Source organism: Erinaceus europaeus, chromosome 5 (genome assembly GCF_950295315.1).
Source record: "Erinaceus europaeus chromosome 5, mEriEur2.1, whole genome shotgun sequence".
Taxonomy (NCBI): Eukaryota; Metazoa; Chordata; class Mammalia; order Eulipotyphla; family Erinaceidae; genus Erinaceus; species Erinaceus europaeus.
In genome coordinates this window covers 59384488-59403075 of record NC_080166.1, presented here as the reverse complement: position 1 = coordinate 59403075, position 18588 = coordinate 59384488, and the positions used below count along the sequence as shown (strand labels likewise).

The following is an 18588-nucleotide window of genomic DNA, read 5'->3' as shown; positions in this document are numbered from 1 at the left end:
AAGAAAGAAAGACCTGCAGACTTGTAGGTGCAGGGGGCCGCTAAGGTCTCAGACCCAGGTCCTCATGATCGGCCATTTGTGCCTTCATCTAGGTGTGCCACCAGCTGGCCCCTTATCTCTGTTGTTTTCTTCAGTCGTAATTTCCCACTAAGTTGAACATAAGTGTCAGCCAACCACTCTGTGTCACCTCCTGGACTAGGAAATTATCACTGAGTCATACTGAAGTTTCTGTGTTGACTGACGTAGTTACTAAGAATAAGAGTTACGTTGTATGTGAACATACTGAACTCTGAAAGGTTGATTCTTCCTGAATTCTTTCAGTGACTTGAACCTTTTTCTAGACTAGTCCAGTTAGCTTTTAAGATCAGAGTCCTTGTCCTCCACCTTTTTCTCTCCAAGAACTTTTCAGTCACCCAAATCCCATTAGTGAATTATTTTTAAAGGGAGAGTTGCAAATGTCAGAAAGTATTGCATACAGTCACATTGGTAAACATTGGTCCTGGGAGCTGTGTTTTCTCTGCCTACGAGCAGTGATCGTTCTGGGTTGGTTCCCAGCGTTATTCATCATGAGGTTATTTCGCCTGTTAAAGTCCATGAAAATTCTTATGGATTTGTAAACCAGAGTCAAGTCAGCAACAAAACATTTTAAGTAAATAACAGACTCTTTGCTACTATGTAGGAAAAAAAGTTTCTCCATGGGGATCAGGGTATATTTTAGACTTATCCACTAAGCATACAACGTCATTCATCTTCTAACACCTTTTAACCTAAGCTTAATTTCATTATTTTTATTATTCGTTTTTATAGCCAACGGGGCTATCCCTGGGGCTTGGTGCCAACACTACAGATCCACTGCTCCCCATGGCCATTTTTTCTTTTTCTTTTTCTTTTTTTTTCCTTTCTATTTTACTGGTTAAGACAAAGAGAAATTGAGAAAGGAGAGAGAGACCTGCAGACCTGTTTCACCACTCCTGAAGCTTCCCCCCTGCAGATGGTGTGCAGGGGCTTACATGCAGGTCCTTGCAGGAATACATGCACTTAACCAGATGCAGCACTGCCCAGCCCTCTGATTTCTTATTACCTACTCTTGTTTCTATCTAGATACCTCACTCACCATCTCTTCAACCTGGACGCAAATTCTTTTCAATTCTGAGTCACTTCACGGTTCTTAGTCCTGTAGAAGACAGGTGTTCATCCTCTCATAATAAGTGCAAATAAAGCTACAGTGAATTACCTTTTTTTTTGTCTATCATATTAGTAGAGATGAAAATATTTCAAGGCTGGAGAAGGTTACTGTTGGAAGTATAAATAATCGAACAAATTGCATTAAGGTTACAGGTTGGTTTTTTATTTTTTTAAATATTTATTTATTCCCTTTTATTATCCTTGTTTTATTGTTGTTGTTATTGATGTCATCGTTATTAGACAAGGCAGAGAGAAATGGAGAGAGGAGGGGAAGACAGAGATGAGGAGAGAAAGATAGACACCTGCAGACCTGCTTCACCACTTATAAAGTGACTCCCCTGCAGAAGGGAGCCAGGATCCTTATGCTGGTCCTTAGCTTTGTGCCACATGTGCTCAACCCGTTATGCTACCACCTGAATCCCCAGGGTTTATTTATTTATTTAGCAGTTCAACCTATAGGATTTTTTAAATGAATATTCCTACATAGGAATAAAGGTATGTATTGACAGCATATAGTGTGAAAGCAGTTGAATAAATTATGATACATATTTTAATTAGAATAATCTGCAGCAAATAAAGCACCGTATAGATGTAGAAAGAATCGAACGTGGGAGTTGGGCGGTAGCACAGTGGGTTAAGCACACGTGGCGCAAAGCTCAAGGACCTGGTAAGTATCCCGGTTCGAGCCCTGGCCTCCCACCTGCAGGGGAGTCACTTCACAGGCAGTGAAGCAGGTCTGCAGGTGTCTCTCTTTCTCTCCCCCTCTCTGTCTTCCCCTCCTCTCTCCATTTTTCTCTGTCCTGTCCAACGACGACATCAATAACAACAATAAAACAAGGGCAAGAAAAATAAATAAATATTTTTAAAAAGAAAGAAATGAAATGAACGCACGCATACATACATACTCTGGGTGTAATACACCTACCTGTTCATCAGTGTTTTCAGTCTGTGGCTCTTAAATGCTGGTCTCTGGGTGGTGTGAGAGGCCATGATTTGAGAGGGACAGCCTCTCAGTATGCTACCTTGTTCTATAATAGGACTGGGTTGGAGGTGGGACTTTTTAAAATTTAATTATTTTTTGACAAGTTCTTGAGATAATTCGATTATGTGGCAAGAATTGGAAACAGCTGTTTTGTATCTGATACGGAAATAGAGAGTCAGGTCTTGGAACAAATGAAGGGTTATGAATTAGTTATCATGCCACCCCCTATAGGTAAAAAGAAGCCCTTCTCAAGTTCAGCATCTTGGAGAGTAAGGTAAAGGCCGACCGTATTCATGAGCTGTGTGTGTGGAGCTGTGCTATGTGCAATTTATAGACCCAGTGTCTGCCCTCTGTGAGTTTACTTCTAAAGAAAATAAAGATTGATCTCAGCATACAGGTAGAAGGGCATACTAACATGGATTTATGCAGTTCTTTCTAGTCCTGTTTTTCTAGCTTTGTTGATTGGAACATCTGCTTTTTATTGCTGCAGAAACGTAGCCTCAACCCCTGTGAAGTATTTGTTTTGCTTTGTTTTGTTCCTAACAGTTAGATTGCCTTTTTCTAAGAAAATGTACTAAGGTAGATGATTTAAAAAAAAAAGAGAGAGAAAACAAATAAAAATAAAAATCCATGAAGCTTTGGCAAACCAGTTCCTCAGTTGTTAAGGCACCAAATAATCTCAGAAAATAGTTTGTTTAATCCTAGTTTATTTTAGAACACACACATTTGTTTAGCTTTAGATGACAGATCATCTGGACATCTGAACACATGGCTGAATAAATTGGGTTAACATACAGATTGAGCCAGTAGTCTTTTATCTCATGTTGGAAAAAAAAAATCACATAATTTGCTGCAAAAGTTTACAAGTCTGACTAGAATTAAGCAGTGTCACCAAAACCATAGGACTTAGAGCCACTGGAAGAAGTTGAAGTAGAAGGCACTGCTATGGCAGTAGTTCAGGACCAGTGTTTGCGGAGAAGTGTCTCATTTCCCCCAGTCAACTCACGGAGGAGAGAGACCCTTTGAACAGTGGAAAAGTATATACAGCAAACCTTGGTTAACTTGCATGCTATAAAGCTTATGTTTGCTCTGGTCTAGATATGAACAAACAGCTGTCTAACTCAGCATCATTTCTCTAGACTTTTAATACAGGCAGGCTATGATGTTAACGTCAAGGACTATGATGGCTGGACTCCTCTTCACGCCGCGGCTCACTGGGGTAAAGAAGAAGCTTGTCGCATCTTAGTGGACAATCTGTGTGACATGGAGATGGTCAACAAAGTGGTAGGCTTTTCCAGAGTTCTTGCCGTACTCAAGCTGTTAGAAGTGCAGGTGGTCTCAGGTGCTATAAGGATATCAATTGCAGTGAGCCTCATTGATGCCACACACCATTTTGTCAACCATTTATTCATTTTTCATTAACTCCGTAAGTCTTTTTCAGCAGTCCGTGAGGTTGGGTGTGGCCTTAATCTGCAGACTGTTGCTCTTTAAGTAACTATGCCCGCATGCATGTAGAGTCATCTGGGCACTTAACACTGATAATACATTTTTTTTTCCTTCATACAGGAGGGGGGGAAATTGTATCTCTGTGCATGCTTGTTCTATCACTGTATTTGTGAGTTACAGCATTGATCAGTGTGTCCCCGATTCTCGTTGGCTAGTAGTCTCTACTAACTTGGTACTGTAGGGTGGGTTTTTGTTTGCTTTTTGTAACATGGGGAATAGGTTTTTCTAGCAGGTAGAAAAAACAGTAACACTGATAAGGATTTATGCCAGATGGTTACCACTGAGATATAATGTCTAGCTTTCCAACAGCAGGTGAGAAAATCAGTAGCTTAGTGAACTACTACATGATTGGCTTAATAGCACTTAATAAAATAGAGGTAAGGAAAGGACAATTGTCACTTAAGTGTTTTTTCACAAAATCATCCACAGATTCAAATTATTAAGTTTCTTACTGGATTAGATTTTTCCCCCCTCCCCTGTTAACCTTTCAGATGCCATCAGTACTCCTGCTAGTTCCCTCTCATTCCTTTTTGAAAGCAGTTGGTCAGGGTCATCTGGGAAGTTTCAGAGCTCAAAACATTCTTCTCTAGTGAGCTTAATTACCTTGAATTCCTGCTAAATATTCTGTATGTGTTGCATTTAGGACACTTAGCAGAGTCCTAAAATGATCTCATTTTTATTCAGATGGAGGTGCCTAGTTGTAGTGTATTCATTAGCAGGGGTGCTGGTGCGGCTTACTCTAGTAACTGCAGTTTCTGAGAATCCGAAAAGGGAAGAGAGCTTCTCATAGATAAGTGGTTGGAAGTTTAGGATAGCAGTATAAATAGATGTGTGCCTAGCTGACATACAGACAAAAACACTGAACGGCTTTGCACACAAGTGTTATATAACCAAAGCAAGAAAGTCATAGAAAGCAATGAAAGTTTTTTAGGCAAGTCAAGAATAAATATGTTTAACACCGATCCACGAACAAGTTACAGATTAGCTCTTCTCTGATATAGAAACTTCTCTGGCAGTGCTGGGGCCCTGGTGCATGGTGACGAGAAAGGGCCTGAGCTGGGGGAAGAGAATGTTTTTACGGAGACTCATGCTGAGATGAGAGATTCTGTCCCTGTATCACACCTATACCCAATAAGAATCATGGAAAAATTATTTTGATTTTTAAAAAGAGAAGAACCTTCCCTCGTAGTTATAATGTCCCTGAAGATGTAGCGACTGCCCGCAGTCTCCTGGCCTTTGCTTTCCATGCGTGTGTCCCAAATAGTGCCCCGCCTTTGGGAAGCAAGTGTCCACTTCCTCCCTATGTGAGCAGTTCAGTGATATTTACCTTCAGATAAGGACTAGAGAAAAGCTTATTAAGTTGAGCTTGCTGTTGTTTAAAGGCTATCTCACTTGTTAGCTATTCTATATGCAATGTATTTATTACATAATACTAAGTTCTTCCTAGTCATGTTATTGTAGTGAAGCGCAGACAGTGTGCTATTTTATCATTGTTCTTTATTTGTTAATATCTGTCATCCTGTGTGATAGTCATAGTTATACTGTCATAGTTGTATTCAAGGAGAAAGACCTACACAGAAGATAATTGTGCAAGCTTCATCCTTTTGAAAGAACAGAATTTATTTTCAGAGCTCTTGCTGATTCAGAAACAACTGGAGAAGTCAAGTGATTTTCATAAAACCCTTATTATTGTTTCTCTTTGTTCAGCGAAGTCCCTGTGCACTTTTTCCTTAGGCTGTGATTGCTCTAGTTTTATTTTCCTCAGTCGCTAGCTCACTCAGTAGAGTACACACATTACCAAGCCCAAGGACCCAAGTTCAGGCTGTATGTGTCTCTGCTTTTTGTCTCACTCCCTTTCTCTGCCTCTCGCCCTCTTATTAATAAATAAACAAAATATTTTAATTATAAAAATCAGTGTTCATGGAGGCCAGGTGGTAGCGCACTGCCTTAAGCGCACATGGCGTGAAGCCTGTGCTGTCTCCTGGTATTCTCTTAAACAGTGAGATTTGAAGAAGACATTGTTCAAATGTGAGGATTTTCACTCTGTATTCCAAGGGCCTTTGATTCATAAATGCAAACATTTATTAATTTGTTTTAATTCTCATGACCAGAGCACTGTTCAGCTTTAGCTTACGGTAAGCTCTGGTCCCCCACCATGAATAAATAAATCTTAAATAGAAAGGATTATATTCTGCAGTAGGTCTTCTACTTTTTAATTTTTTTCATTTTAATAATTTGGGCTGTGTTCATAGACTATCACTATTGTCATTGGCTACATTTCATTTTATTTATTTTTTTCCTTTATTGGAGGATTAATGTTTTACAGTCCACAGTAAATACACTAGTTTGTACATGCATAACATTTCCCAGTTTTCCACGTAACAACACAACCCCCACTAGTTCCTCTGCAGTAGCTGCATTTTAAAACAGCATGTTATTTTTCTTGTCCAGTCAAAGCAGAGTAGTTTTTGTTGTTGTTGTTGTTTGCTTGTTTTTAACCAAAGCGCTGCTCTGCTCTGGTTTATGGTGGTGCAGGGGATTGAACCTGGAACTTCAGAGCCTCAGGCATGAGAGTCTCTTTGAATAACCATTATACTATTTACCCCCACTCAGATTAGTCTTAATTGTGTTAATCTGTCTGTACTTACCTTGTCATTTGATACCTTCAGAACTTAAAGATTAAATATGTTCTACTAAATTTACCTTAAAATTTATGTCAAAGAAATGCATCTTAAACTATATAAGTTGTTTGGATGAGGGGTTGAGCAGAAGAACACATGTACCATGTGCAGTAACTTGGGAAGTTCAACTTCCCAGTCCCCACCTGCAAGGGAGAGGCTTCAGGAGGGACAGAGCAGTGCAGCAGGTATCTGTCCTCTCTGTTTTTCTCATTTTTTTTCTCTCTTATCTATCAGGACAGAAAGGGAAAAAAAAAAAAAAAATTGCTGCCAGGAACAGTGGAGTCATTCAGTCCCCAGGCCTCAGAGGCAATCCTGGTGTCAAAAAATTTAAAATAGGTTAAAAGCACAAAAGTTAAAAAAAAAAAAAATTAAAAACAACAACGAAAAGTAACATGGGCAACAAAAGGGAAAATAAATAAATATAAAAAATTTTAAAAACACAAAAGTTTTCAGAGAAACTCTTTTACAGGTAAAAAAAAATACAATTTAGGGTGATGTGTTACAGAAAATGCAACAACTTATACCATAGGAAATATAAAAATCTGTCGGCACATGAGTGAATGGAAGTATTTTTAAACATTTAGAGATTAAATTTTAAAGTATATTTACTATCTTTTTAATTCACTACAAATTATAGGTTTAATTGTATTGTTTTAATATTTTGTTTATTGGATAGAGAAAGAGAGTACTCAAAGGGAATGGGAAGATAGAGAGGAGAGAGAGAGACAGACAGACAGACACTTCAGCACTGTTTCACCAAACGAGAAGGTTCCCTCCTGCAGGTAAGGACTAGGGGCTTGAACCCGGGTTCTTGTGCACTGTATATGTACACTCAGTCAGGTACACTGCCACCTGGCCCCTGTGACATAGATTTCAAACAAAGATTTGTATTTTGTTTATTAAGAGACTTGGTTGAGGTCCAGCTGTGTTACACCCAGATGAACACATGTGTTACCATGTATAAGGATCTGGGTTCAGGCTACTGGTCCCCACCTAATGGTGGGAAGCTTCACAAGCAGTGAAGTGATGCTACCCATGTCTCTGTTTCTCTGTCTCCTCCTCTCTTCAACAAATGACTGTGGGGACCAGTGGATTTGCCATGCAGCCCTAACCTCAGCATTAATTCTGGTGGTGGTAGAAGAGAGAGAGCGAGAAAGAGAGACAGAGAGAGAGAGAAAGAGAGACAGAGAGAATTGTGAAGAGAGGGAGACCAGATCATTGCTTGGTTTTGGCATATGGCAAGTACCATCTGGAGTTTAGTGTGGGACCTCAGGCCTGCAAGCCCTGTGCTCTAGCACTGAAATATATATACCCCCCCTTGCTTCCTAATGCAGTATTATAATAATTAGCTGGTATTTTTACTTTCGTAGCTACATTAGAATGAATAATGAAGCTGCTTGTGCTACTACTAGTAGAAGATTTTGTTATTTTTCTGTAAAGACAATGGAGCAGTGGAGATAGGTTCTATTCCAACTTCCATTACTGGCATGACTAGGGAAAATACTGTGTACTGAAAGGGTTAAAGAGTTATTGCATGGCTCAGTAATTCCATCTATGACTATACCTAAGAAAATGTAAACAAATGTTCACGCAAACGTCTGTGCTTGACTTTTCAGTTCAGTATTATTCATTATAAATGGCCGGAGGGGTGGGGGGGGGCAACAGAAAGCAAAAAAATTGTTCCTCAGTTCATGAACAGAGCAGCCAGATGTCTTTCTGTGGGATGGCATTTTATTCAGCAGTAACAAGAAACGGAGTTGTGGCGCTGCTGTGGCGTGAATGAGTCTCGAACTGAATCCAGAGTGGGGGATCATAGCACAGCTGCAGTGACAGACCTATGATCACCTTGTGCTGGGGGCATAGGAAATGAGGAAGTGAGAACCAGTATGCCAGTTCTGTGGGGACTAAGAAAAACCTGCCAGAATGGATTGCAGTTACAGTTGGGAAACTGAATTACAGAAACTGTTCAGTTGTGTGCTTACAGTGTGGGCAGTTTGCTGTACCTGTTACACCTTCATAAATCCATTACAAGGCAGAGGGAGGTTCTCTTTAAGCATTCTTTATACATCTTCTCTATATTGGGTTTCCTGAGTACTATAAAATACTGCCTAATTTCTGTCAAATACTGATTTGCTAAGACGTTTTGTAACTTACTGACTTTGTGTCATCACCACCCTTTCTCTCCTACCTAGGGCCAAACAGCCTTTGACGTAGCAGATGAAGACATTTTAGGCTATTTAGAAGAGTTGCAAAAGAAGCAGAATCTGGTATGTCTAGTGACGGTCTAAACTGTCTCTACCTTAATAAGGTTTTTAGTAGCTTCTGAATTCAGAAAAAAATCATGGGAGCGCGGCGGATTAAGCGCACGTCGCGCAAAGCACAAGGACTGGTGGAAGGATCCCAGTTTGAGCCCCTTGCTCCCCACCTGCAGGGGAGTCACTTCACAGCTGGTGAAGCAGGTCTGCAGGTGTCTATCTTTCTCTCCCCCTCTCTGTCTTCCCCTCTTCTATCCATTTTTCTCTGTCCTATCCCAACAACGACAACATCAATAACAACAACAAAATAACTACAACACTAAAACAACAAGGGCAACAAAAGGGAATAAGTAAATAGATATTTTTTTTTAAAAAAATTTTAAATCCTTGAAAAATTTCCTGTATTTGCCTTTACATTATTCCTAGCAGTCAAGCTAAATGACACTGGGTGGGGGGGGGGGGTGGCATTTAACTTTTGTGTTGTTTATTCCTTGTTTTGTTTTTTGGCCACCAGGGTTATTGCTGGGACTCAGTGCCAGAACTATGAATCCACTGTTCCCAGCAGCCCCCCTTCCCCCCCTTTCTTTCATTTGATAAGACAAAGCAAAATTATGATAGAGAGGAAGAGAGAGCGAGATACCTGCAGATTTGCTTTTGAAACATTTCCCTGCAGGTGGGGGGGGTGGGGGGCCGGATGGAACCCAGGCCCTTGCACACTATAATATGTGCGCTCAGCCTGGTGTGCCACCACTTGGCCCCTATTCCTTTTTTTTTTTTTAATGTATTCTGTGAGAGTGAGAGGGAGAGAGAGACCTGAGCATGGTTGTATCTGTATCACATGGGGTGCTAGGCTTCCAGCCTAAAACCTCGTGTATATAAAGAATGTACTTCACCGGCAGCTGTCTCCCTGCAGCAAGTCCCATTTCTTTAGCCTCCCCTTGACTAAAGCAAATACTTGTATAGTTCTATGTTCTCAAGAAGAACATTCTTATAATTCCTTAAGAAAGTTGGCTTAAAGGAAATAGACTAGCATTTCAGTCGTAGATGATAAGCAGTGTGTAGCAAGGAAGCAGACTTCTGAGTAAAGCATCAGATATCTTAGGTGACTAATGAACCCTGAATTTTTAGCGAATTAAAATTAGAGTGACCTAAAAATCTTTGTAGTCCTGCAGGGAGCTTTGTAATGGTCCAGTCATTCTTACCAAAGCCCTTTCCAAGTAAAACTTCAGCCTTTTTATTTGTTTTGTTTCAATTTCTATTTGAAAAGTGCCTGCTATTTTAACTTGTGTTTCACTTGTCTTTTACTACTTTAATAATTGCATTTTCCTTTTTATAACTTGTGAAGCTGCATAGTGAAAAACGGGAGAAGAAATCTCCTCTAATTGAGTCAACAGCCAATATAGACAATAATCAGTCACAGAAGACCTTTAAAAAGTAAGTAAAATAATAAAGTAGATTTTACTACTGTGATGAATGACTTGGTGCGGTGGCTACAGGCACGCTCGTTAGACTTTGTGAATATTAATGTCCTTACACTTCGAGTACATATAATCATTTGGAGTTTGTTTTCCTTCGACAGCAAAGAGACACTGATTATTGAGACAGAGAAAAATGCATCCCGTATTGACTCTCTAGAACAAGAAAAGGTTGATGATGAGGAAGAAGGAAAGAAAGATGAGTCTAGCTGCTCTAGCGAAGAAGACGAAGAAGATGACTCCGAGTCAGAAGCGGAAACAGGTGAGGCTGGAAGAATAAGACTCATCATTAGAATTTTGATGCCCTAAAATGATGATGGGATAAGGCTTTCATTTTTGAAATTCCGTACCAGTTTCTTGAGGCGAGCCTGTTACTGTTGTGAATTTCCTTCATAACTGCTTTTGCAGCACCCCATAGGATTGGTACCCCCTGCCCCTTATTATTTACTATTGGAGAGAGACAGAAAAATTGAGAGGGATTGAGGGAGAGAGAGAGACCTGCAGGTGGGGACCAGAGCCTAAACCTGGGTCCTTGCACACTGTAATGTGTGTGCTTAACCAGATGTGCCACCGCCTGGCTCCTGGCAGCTGCTCTCATTTTCATAGTTCTCCAGATATGTTTTAATTTCTCTTGTGCTATCCTCATAGACACAGGTGTTATGCAGAAGCATGTTATATATGTCCACATCTTTGTGGTCTTCCTGTTTTTCTTTTTGTGGTTGACTTCTAGCCTTGTATCATCATGGTATGAAAAAATGGCTTTTTATGGTTTCGGTTCTCATATAGTTAGGCTAGTTTTCTGTCTCAGTATATGGCTAGTCCTAGGGAATACTCCCTGTGCACATGAGAAGCAAATGTATTCTCTTATTAAAGGGCAGAATATGCAGTATATTTCTGTTATGTCCATCTCATATCTAGCTTCAGCTAAAGCCAGTTCTTTGTTGATTGTTTGTTTGTTTGTTTGTTTGTTTGTTTGTTTTTGGTCCTGGTGATCTGTCTCATGCCTTAAAATTTGTTAAGATTTCCTGCTAAAGTGGTCCGGGAGGTGGCGCAGTGAGTAAAGCATCAGACTCTCAAGCATGAGGTCCTGAGTTCAGTCCCCAGCAGCACATGTACCAGAGTGATACCTGGTTCTTTCTCTCTCTCTCCTCTTATCTTTCTCACTAATAAATAAATAAAATCTTTAAAAAAGAAAAAAAAAAAGATTTCCTGCTAAAAAAAAAGAGGTAGGGGTGGTAGAAAAGAGGCCATCAGGAGTGGTGGATTTGTAGTGCAGGCACTCAGCCCCAGTGATAGCCCTGATGGCAAAAAAAGAAAAGAAAAGAAAAGAAAAGATTTCCTGCTATGTTGTGTTGCTGTCAGTGTATCTCTTGATCAGTTAGGACTTTCCTTGCATGTTTGGATGCTTCCTTATTGGCTGCCTAGACATCAATGACACTTCTGTCTTCTTGGATTGATCCTTTGATCGCTATGTGTCCCTCCTTGCCCCTGACGGCTTTTTTTTTTTCTTCTTTTCTTTTCTGAGAAGCCATTCTGTCTGATAAGAGAGCAGAGCAGTTCCTGCCCTTTTTTCTGTTACTGACTTGAGAGGAGGGAGTACCTTGCTTCACCCTTTCATTCCTCAGTCTCTATTCTATTTTAGATGTAAGTTTCTTGGAAACACAGAACCAGTGGGGCTTATGTCTTTTTTTTTTTTTTAAGTTGTTACCAGGGTTCTCACTAGGGCTTGATGACTACACAAGAAATCCATTGCTTCCAGTGGATTTTTTTTTTCCTCCTCTGATAGACATAGAAATTGTGAGGAAAAGGGTAGAGAGAGAGAGACAGAGAGAGACCTGCAGTACTGCTTCAGCACTCATAAAGATAAAATCTACTCAGAGATCCTTCTGAAGTCCATACTTATAATGCTGCTTCCCCTAAAAATAAAAGGTGAGGGGACTGGCAGGTGGCTGTCCACCTGGTAGAGCGTATGTGCTACCTACCGCATGTGAGGACTGGTTCTGAGCCCCGCCCCCGCAGAGGGGCACCTGCAGGGCACTAAGCCTCACAGGTGGGGAAGTGGTGTTGCAGTGTCTTTCTTTCTCCCCTTCCTAAAAGGGGTAACACATGGTGGTCAGGAGACGTGGAGACACGCAGGTACTTTGTTGGCAACAAAGAAAGAGCCGTTGCTCAGCAGATAGGGTGATAGGGTGTGCCCAGGTGATGCATTTGAGATGTCTCTGTTTTCTTTAAGGTTACTAGAACTCCAAGTTAAATGTTTTCCTGTTAAGCGTGATGAAGTTGCAAGATATGTAAGTGGCTGGATTCTATTCAGAGGTCTCAGTATTTTCTTTCTTGTTGTCACATTGCTGGCTGCTTGAGTCCGCATATTGCCTCCTCAAGACAGCTGTATAGATTCAGTCGAGAGCTATAGCAGCAGTTTTGTCATTGGCAATTACATTTTGTTTGTACGACGTGCCTCAGACTGTTTCTCCTTAGAGGAGTAAGTTACATGAGAACAAACACGCGCGGTCTGGTGACTAGATTGAAACAAGACTAGAATGTCTGTGTTGGTGATTTCTTCGTGTCAGATTGGTTTTCCATGAAAGCAGTGCTAATATGGATGCTACCTAACAACTGTTTGAAGCCTCAGGCTTTGTGTAATAATGGTGTTGATGCCCAGGAGCACTTCAGATAAATCTGTGCTAGTTTAGTTCTCACTTATTTTACAAACTACAAGATGAAGCGATAGGGAGTTGGGCGGTAGCGCAGCGGGTTAAGTGCATGTGTCGCCAAGCGCAAGGAATGGCAGAAGGATCCGGGTTTGAGCCCCCGGCTCCTCACCTGCAGGGGAGTCACTTCACAGGCGGTGAAGCAGGTCTGCAGGTATCTGTCTCTCTTTCCCCCTCTCTGTCTTCCCCTCCACTCTCCATTTCTCTCTGTCCTATCCAACAACAGCAACAATGACAATAATAGTAACCACAACAATGATGGAACAACAAGAGCAACAAAAGGGGGGGGGGTGGTCTCCAGGAGCTGTGGATTCGTGGTGCAGGCACTGAGCCCCGGCAGTAACCCTGGGGCCAAAAAAAAAAAAAATGTGATAAATTTATACTGAGTCAGAGACATTGTAAGTATGTGACTTGTTTTAGATTTATTTATGACAAAGAACCAGAGCATCACTCTGGCATGTGTGATGCCAAGGATCAAGGTTGGCATTTCCTGCTTGAGAGTCCAGAGCGTTGTTCTACCTCCTGGGCCTTTTCTGTAGCTAATCTTCTCTCTGTGAGACATGTTTTTAGTGCCCACCCTAAAAACAGTAGTGAAAGATATCATTACAAATGAAGCAGACATGTTCAAGAAAGTCAGGACTAGCAGCCAGATTTCCTAGGTCACGTGTCAACTCTTTTCCCTCTCTTCTAGTAAAATTCAAGAACTGGAAGTCTGAGCATCTCTCAGACTTGTGAAAAAATATTTTATCTATTTTCTTATTTCAATCATCTTATGCTATTCATTAGTTAGTGCTAGCAGCGAGGAGCTACTTAAAACAAAAGATTTCAGATTCAGATCATTTGTGCCACTAATGAATGAGTCCCCTGACCTTTCCAGATGGAAGTGTCTACTGGTGAAAGAAGAAATAGACGTAATAGATGATCTGGATAGGAGTTGAGACCATTGGATGAATGTGACTAGGACTACTTGTCATCAGAGTACATTGTATTAGTTCATTCCCCATTTGGAGTTTGAGTTTACCAGTCACTCTTGGGCTCCTTGCTGAAATTGTCTCAGTGTCCCCTGAAGCATTGTTCTGTGATGATTTTGTTCTTCCTTTCAGCAACAGTGGATTGTGCCAGGAAAATGTGACTCTGTCTCCAGGCTCAGTCCTGCCTAACTGCCATTGGTTCCTTCCCTGTCTTTTAATACTGTCGAGTCTTAATCACGCTGTATTTGGCAAGCCTGAGAAAGCATGGAGCCTGGAGTCAGATGGGACAATTTGCAAACTCTTTGCACAGTTATTTCCTTGGAAAACTACTTGATATAAAATAACTTGCTGAATTTCCTCTCAATTTATCAAGCTAATTTTTTAATTAAATTATTATTTAGTTATTAGTATCCTTTCTCATAAATTAGATGAAACTAGGAACTCAACCAAAAGCTCTAATTTTCTTCCAAATAATAGCTTTTAAATTTCAGTGGTAGTTGGGGAAAAAGAATAATTTTGTTTCTAGAGTAAGTTAGATGGCTGGCAGCTAAGACATGTTCATTTTTTTCCCATTTTTTAAAAATTTTATTTATTTTCCCTTTTGTTGCCCTTGTTGTTTAACATTGTTGATGGTTGTTATTGATGTCGTTGTTGCTGGATAGGACAGAGAGAAATGGAGAGAGATGGGGAAGACAGAGAGGAGGAGAAAAAGATAGACACCTGCAAACCTGCTTCACCATGAAGCTTGTGAAGCGACTCCCCTGCAGGTGAGGAGCCGGGGGCTCGAACCGGGATCCTTACTCCATTTCTTGCACTTTGCACCACGTGCACTTAACCCGGTGCACCACCGCCCAACTCCCAGCATGTTCATCTGTAATGCAAGCAGATATTTTTGAATATATAGATTTTCCTACTACAAAACACATGTCCATCGGGCAGGGGATGGTTCACTGAGTACAGCATACGTTTTACCATGCTCAGGGTGCTGGCCTATTGGAGCACCTTCCAGGGAGAAGCTTCACAAGCAGCAGAATGGTGCTGCTGGGTCTTTCTTCATCCCTCTGTCTCTCATCCTCTATCTGGAGGAGGGAGATTAAACCAGGAGAAAATGGGGGGGAAAAAGATTTCATCTTTATCGTTTCTTTTACTAGCATGCGAGCAGTTAAGATGTGCTGTCCTGTTACTGGTATATTCCTGGTATGTGGAGTTAGAGACATTTGTTGAGGCAAGTAGATTGTTTTCTAGGAAGCTGATCTAATTACTTTATCCATGATATAATCTGAACTTATCTTTGTTTAGCTTTTGCTGAATGAACACTAAGAATTAATTTTGTTAGACTGAGTTAGTCTCATCCATTTTATCTGAAGAGTTGTAGTTGTGACTTAAGTGTACCAGTTCAGCCTGGTCTTTTTTTTTTTTTTTTAATCTTGCTTTGAGTTATGCTTCTCAGACCCTGTTACTATAAATATATCATAACATTTCCATAGTCATAAAGAGGACTGAATGAGGTGCTGCAAATTGGGAGTTTACAACTGCTGTATTAAATAAGCGTAGGAGATAGCATAATGTCTATGCACAGGACTCGAATGCCTGAGGCTTCCAATTCCCTGGTTTAATTCCCTGCACCACAATAAGCCAGAGTTGAGCACTGCTTTGTTTAAAAAAAAAAAAAAAAAAGATTAAGTATATTTCAATAGTGTCTACTTATATAAAGTATAACAGTATTACATAATGTTAGCATGAGGTTGAAAATTCCCTTGGGAAATTGGCCAAAAGGAGAAAGTGTAATGAAATTGGGTATCTAATCGGGGTTTTAAAACGTCACAGTTCCTCCCAAATTATAGACTGCTTGGTGCTACCTACCCCATGTTTAGACCAAAGAATGTACTACTGCTGTAGACGCAATGACCTTTATTTGCATTTGACTGTCGTTTTGCTGAAAATCAACCTGGTTTACATGTTCAACCACAGTCTTCATTTTCTTCTTTAAAAAAAAAAAAACAGCACTTTATTTGATAGAACAGAGAATAATAGAGAGGAAGGAAGAAAGAGATACCTGTAGCACTGCTTCACCACTCATGAAGCTTTCTTCTCCCTGCACAGGGGACCGAGAGCTTGAACCTGGTTTCTTGTGCCTAGTAATACAAGCACTTAGCCAGGTGCATCACCACCCGGCCCCCAGTTTTCTTTTTTTTTTTTTTCTACCACTATTTGGTTTGTACAAATCTTGATGAGATTCTCTCATGTCAGTATTACTAATCTTTGAATTAACAGAATGTAAAACATATTTTTTTCCCCCAGCCATTAAAAACCAGATTCATATAGAATCTTGACTCTTGGGCCTTTAAGATAGCTCACCTAGAGAGGGTGTGATTTGGGGGCATCTATTTCTTTCTCTCTCTGTCTCTTTCTTTCTGAAAAAGTTAGCCTGGTGCAGTGAAATCCTGAGGATTATCCCCCGCCCCCCAAAAAAGAAAAGAATCTTGAATCTTCGTGTTGCTGTTCTTTTTTAATAGATAAGACAAGACCCGTGGCTTCTGTAACTAATGTCAGTACTGCAAGTACACCAGCAGCTCCTGTAGCTGTGACACCTACTGTCTCGTCTGGCCAGGCAACTCCCACGTCACCTGTTAAAAAGGTAAGCCAGAACCGCTTAAGGACTCAGATTCCCTCTGAACCAGATCACACTCAAAAGATAACTTGGCAGTTAAGTGTTAAGAAAAAAATGGCAGGAAGATCAAATTCTCCACAGGAATTTCATGGTAGTTTCTATTATTTCTGTTGACCGTTTGAGAAACTCAACATTTCACATCCCTTATCTCTCTCAAGTAAGAGTACATTTTGATGACTTCACACATGTGTAAGTTAAGCACAGAAAGCAGTCCCAGCTCAATACAAAGCCAGCAAGTGTAGTATGCCAGTCTGAGACGAAATGCTCCCGAATGATTCATTTCTTTCTTTTCTTGCTCTCTTCTCCATTCTTCATACCTGTTTTTTTTTTTGTTGTTGTTGTTGTTGTTTGCCTTTTAACCAGAGCACACTACTTTGCTTTGGCTTATGGCAGTGTGGGGGATTGAACCTAGGACTTGAGAGCCTCAGGCATGAAAGTCTCTTTGCATAACCATTATGCTATACCCCCACCCCTCCATACCTGTTTGATCTCACAAATATTTTCTACTAGTGTGTTGAGGTGTTAGAGACTCCCCTGCAACTCGAGAACTGGCCCTTCTGTTAATTCAAATCAAAGATTAAAAGTTGGGGGCCAGGAGGTGGCACACCTAGTTAAACACATCACAGTGTGCAAGGATCCAGGATCAAGTCCCTGCTCCCCGCCTGCAGGGGGGGACACTTCCCGGGGGGGCGGGTGGTGAAGCAGGTCTGACCTGCAGGTGTCTCTCTTGTCTCTCTCCCTATCTTCCCTCCCCTCCCTCTCAATTTCTCTCTGTCTCTAGCTAATAATAAATAACAATAATAAAAAGACTTAAAGTCTAAGAATTTCTTTGGTTTTTGTGGTTATCTACTAGTCTTCTTTTCAACACTTTGTTTCACGTGCCTTATTTCTCTCTATACACAAATACACACTTGTCTTTTGCCAAATCATGTAGAAGTAACCGCAATTATTACAGCAGCATATCCTTTTAAAGTACTTCAGTGTGTGTGTCTGCTAAATACAAAGGCATTCTTGAATTGTTTTCACAATGAAGTGATCAGACCTAAGGCAGTAATGTGGGCATGTTAATCTCCTACCGGTGTCTTTTTTAGCTTTGATTCCCCGTCCAGTCAGGGACTGCCCATTGTACTCAGGAGCTCCAAGGAAGAGAGTCATGAAAACTTAATTTAGACTTTTATCTAACATCATTTTCTTTGTGCCAATCTGAAGGCTGATTTTTGTTTCTGATGTATTTCTGTCAGGTGGCCAAAACATGAGAGTCTTTTCAATCATCAATTAGAGAATTCAGCAATAACCCTTCTCTGTAGCTCTTCCCCGGGGAAGCCACCATGGAGAGTGTTAGTGCTAAGCATGTCATTTCACCAATACACAGTGTGATTTTACAAGGGAGCCATGAAGTTATTTTAGGGGGCCTGGTGGCGGCGCACCTGGTTGAGCACACACATTACAGAACACAAGGACCCCGGTTCGAACCCCCGGTCCCCACGTGCAGGGGGAAAGCTTCACAAGTGGTGAAGCAGGACTGCAGGACTCTGTCTCTCTCTCCCCTCTCCATTTCTGACTATCTCTAATAAATAAATAAAGATAATAAAAAGAATTTTTTAAAAGTTATTTTACCTTCTCTACTGTAGAATTTAACATTCTCAGAATAGTAAGAACTGGTGTTCATATGATCATACATGTATATGCTTCAAAATGAAATTTCCTAAAAGCAGAGGAAATTTTTCAGCAGAGCATACAATGCCATTTCTGCAGACACATAAAATGCCATAGTTCCTATCACCATGAGCTGCTTAAGCAAAAGTTATTCTAGAATTCCTGTGCGGTGTCTTCAGTTAACATTATTATACTTTTGTTTCAAGTATTTGCCTCAGATTGATGGCTGTAAATTTCTCAGTTTATGCCAACTGCCCTGACTGGAAGGAAGCAGATATTCAAAAATAACTCTTCTATTGGGGGCCGGGGGCCAAGAACTACTTCACTGTAAGAATTCTTACTCAGAATTACTTCTGAGTCTGTAGTGAATGGACCTACCAGCAGCCATTTGTTTTTGTAACTGACATACTTAAAAATTCTGCTTTAGTCTTCATTTCAAGCATCATAACTTCCTTAGAAGATTGCTTCAGTATTTGTATTAATGCTTTCTGATCA

At 40.6% G+C, this 18588-nt stretch overlaps 1 protein-coding gene across 4 annotated transcripts in view; it reads left to right on the top strand.

Moving 5' to 3' along the window:
* Window positions 1–18588, top strand: part of PPP1R12A (protein phosphatase 1 regulatory subunit 12A) — a 139974-nt gene that overhangs the window by 83125 nt on the left and 38261 nt on the right. For all 4 annotated transcript variants that reach the window (XM_060191360.1, XM_060191362.1, XM_060191361.1 and 1 more), the window contains exons 5-9: window positions 3307–3451; window positions 8547–8621; window positions 9955–10043; window positions 10189–10346; window positions 16283–16404. In XM_060191360.1, coding sequence (XP_060047343.1) covers window positions 3307–3451; window positions 8547–8621; window positions 9955–10043; window positions 10189–10346; window positions 16283–16404 — 589 coding nt within the window. The remainder of the gene's footprint in view (window positions 1–3306; window positions 3452–8546; window positions 8622–9954; window positions 10044–10188; window positions 10347–16282; window positions 16405–18588) is intronic.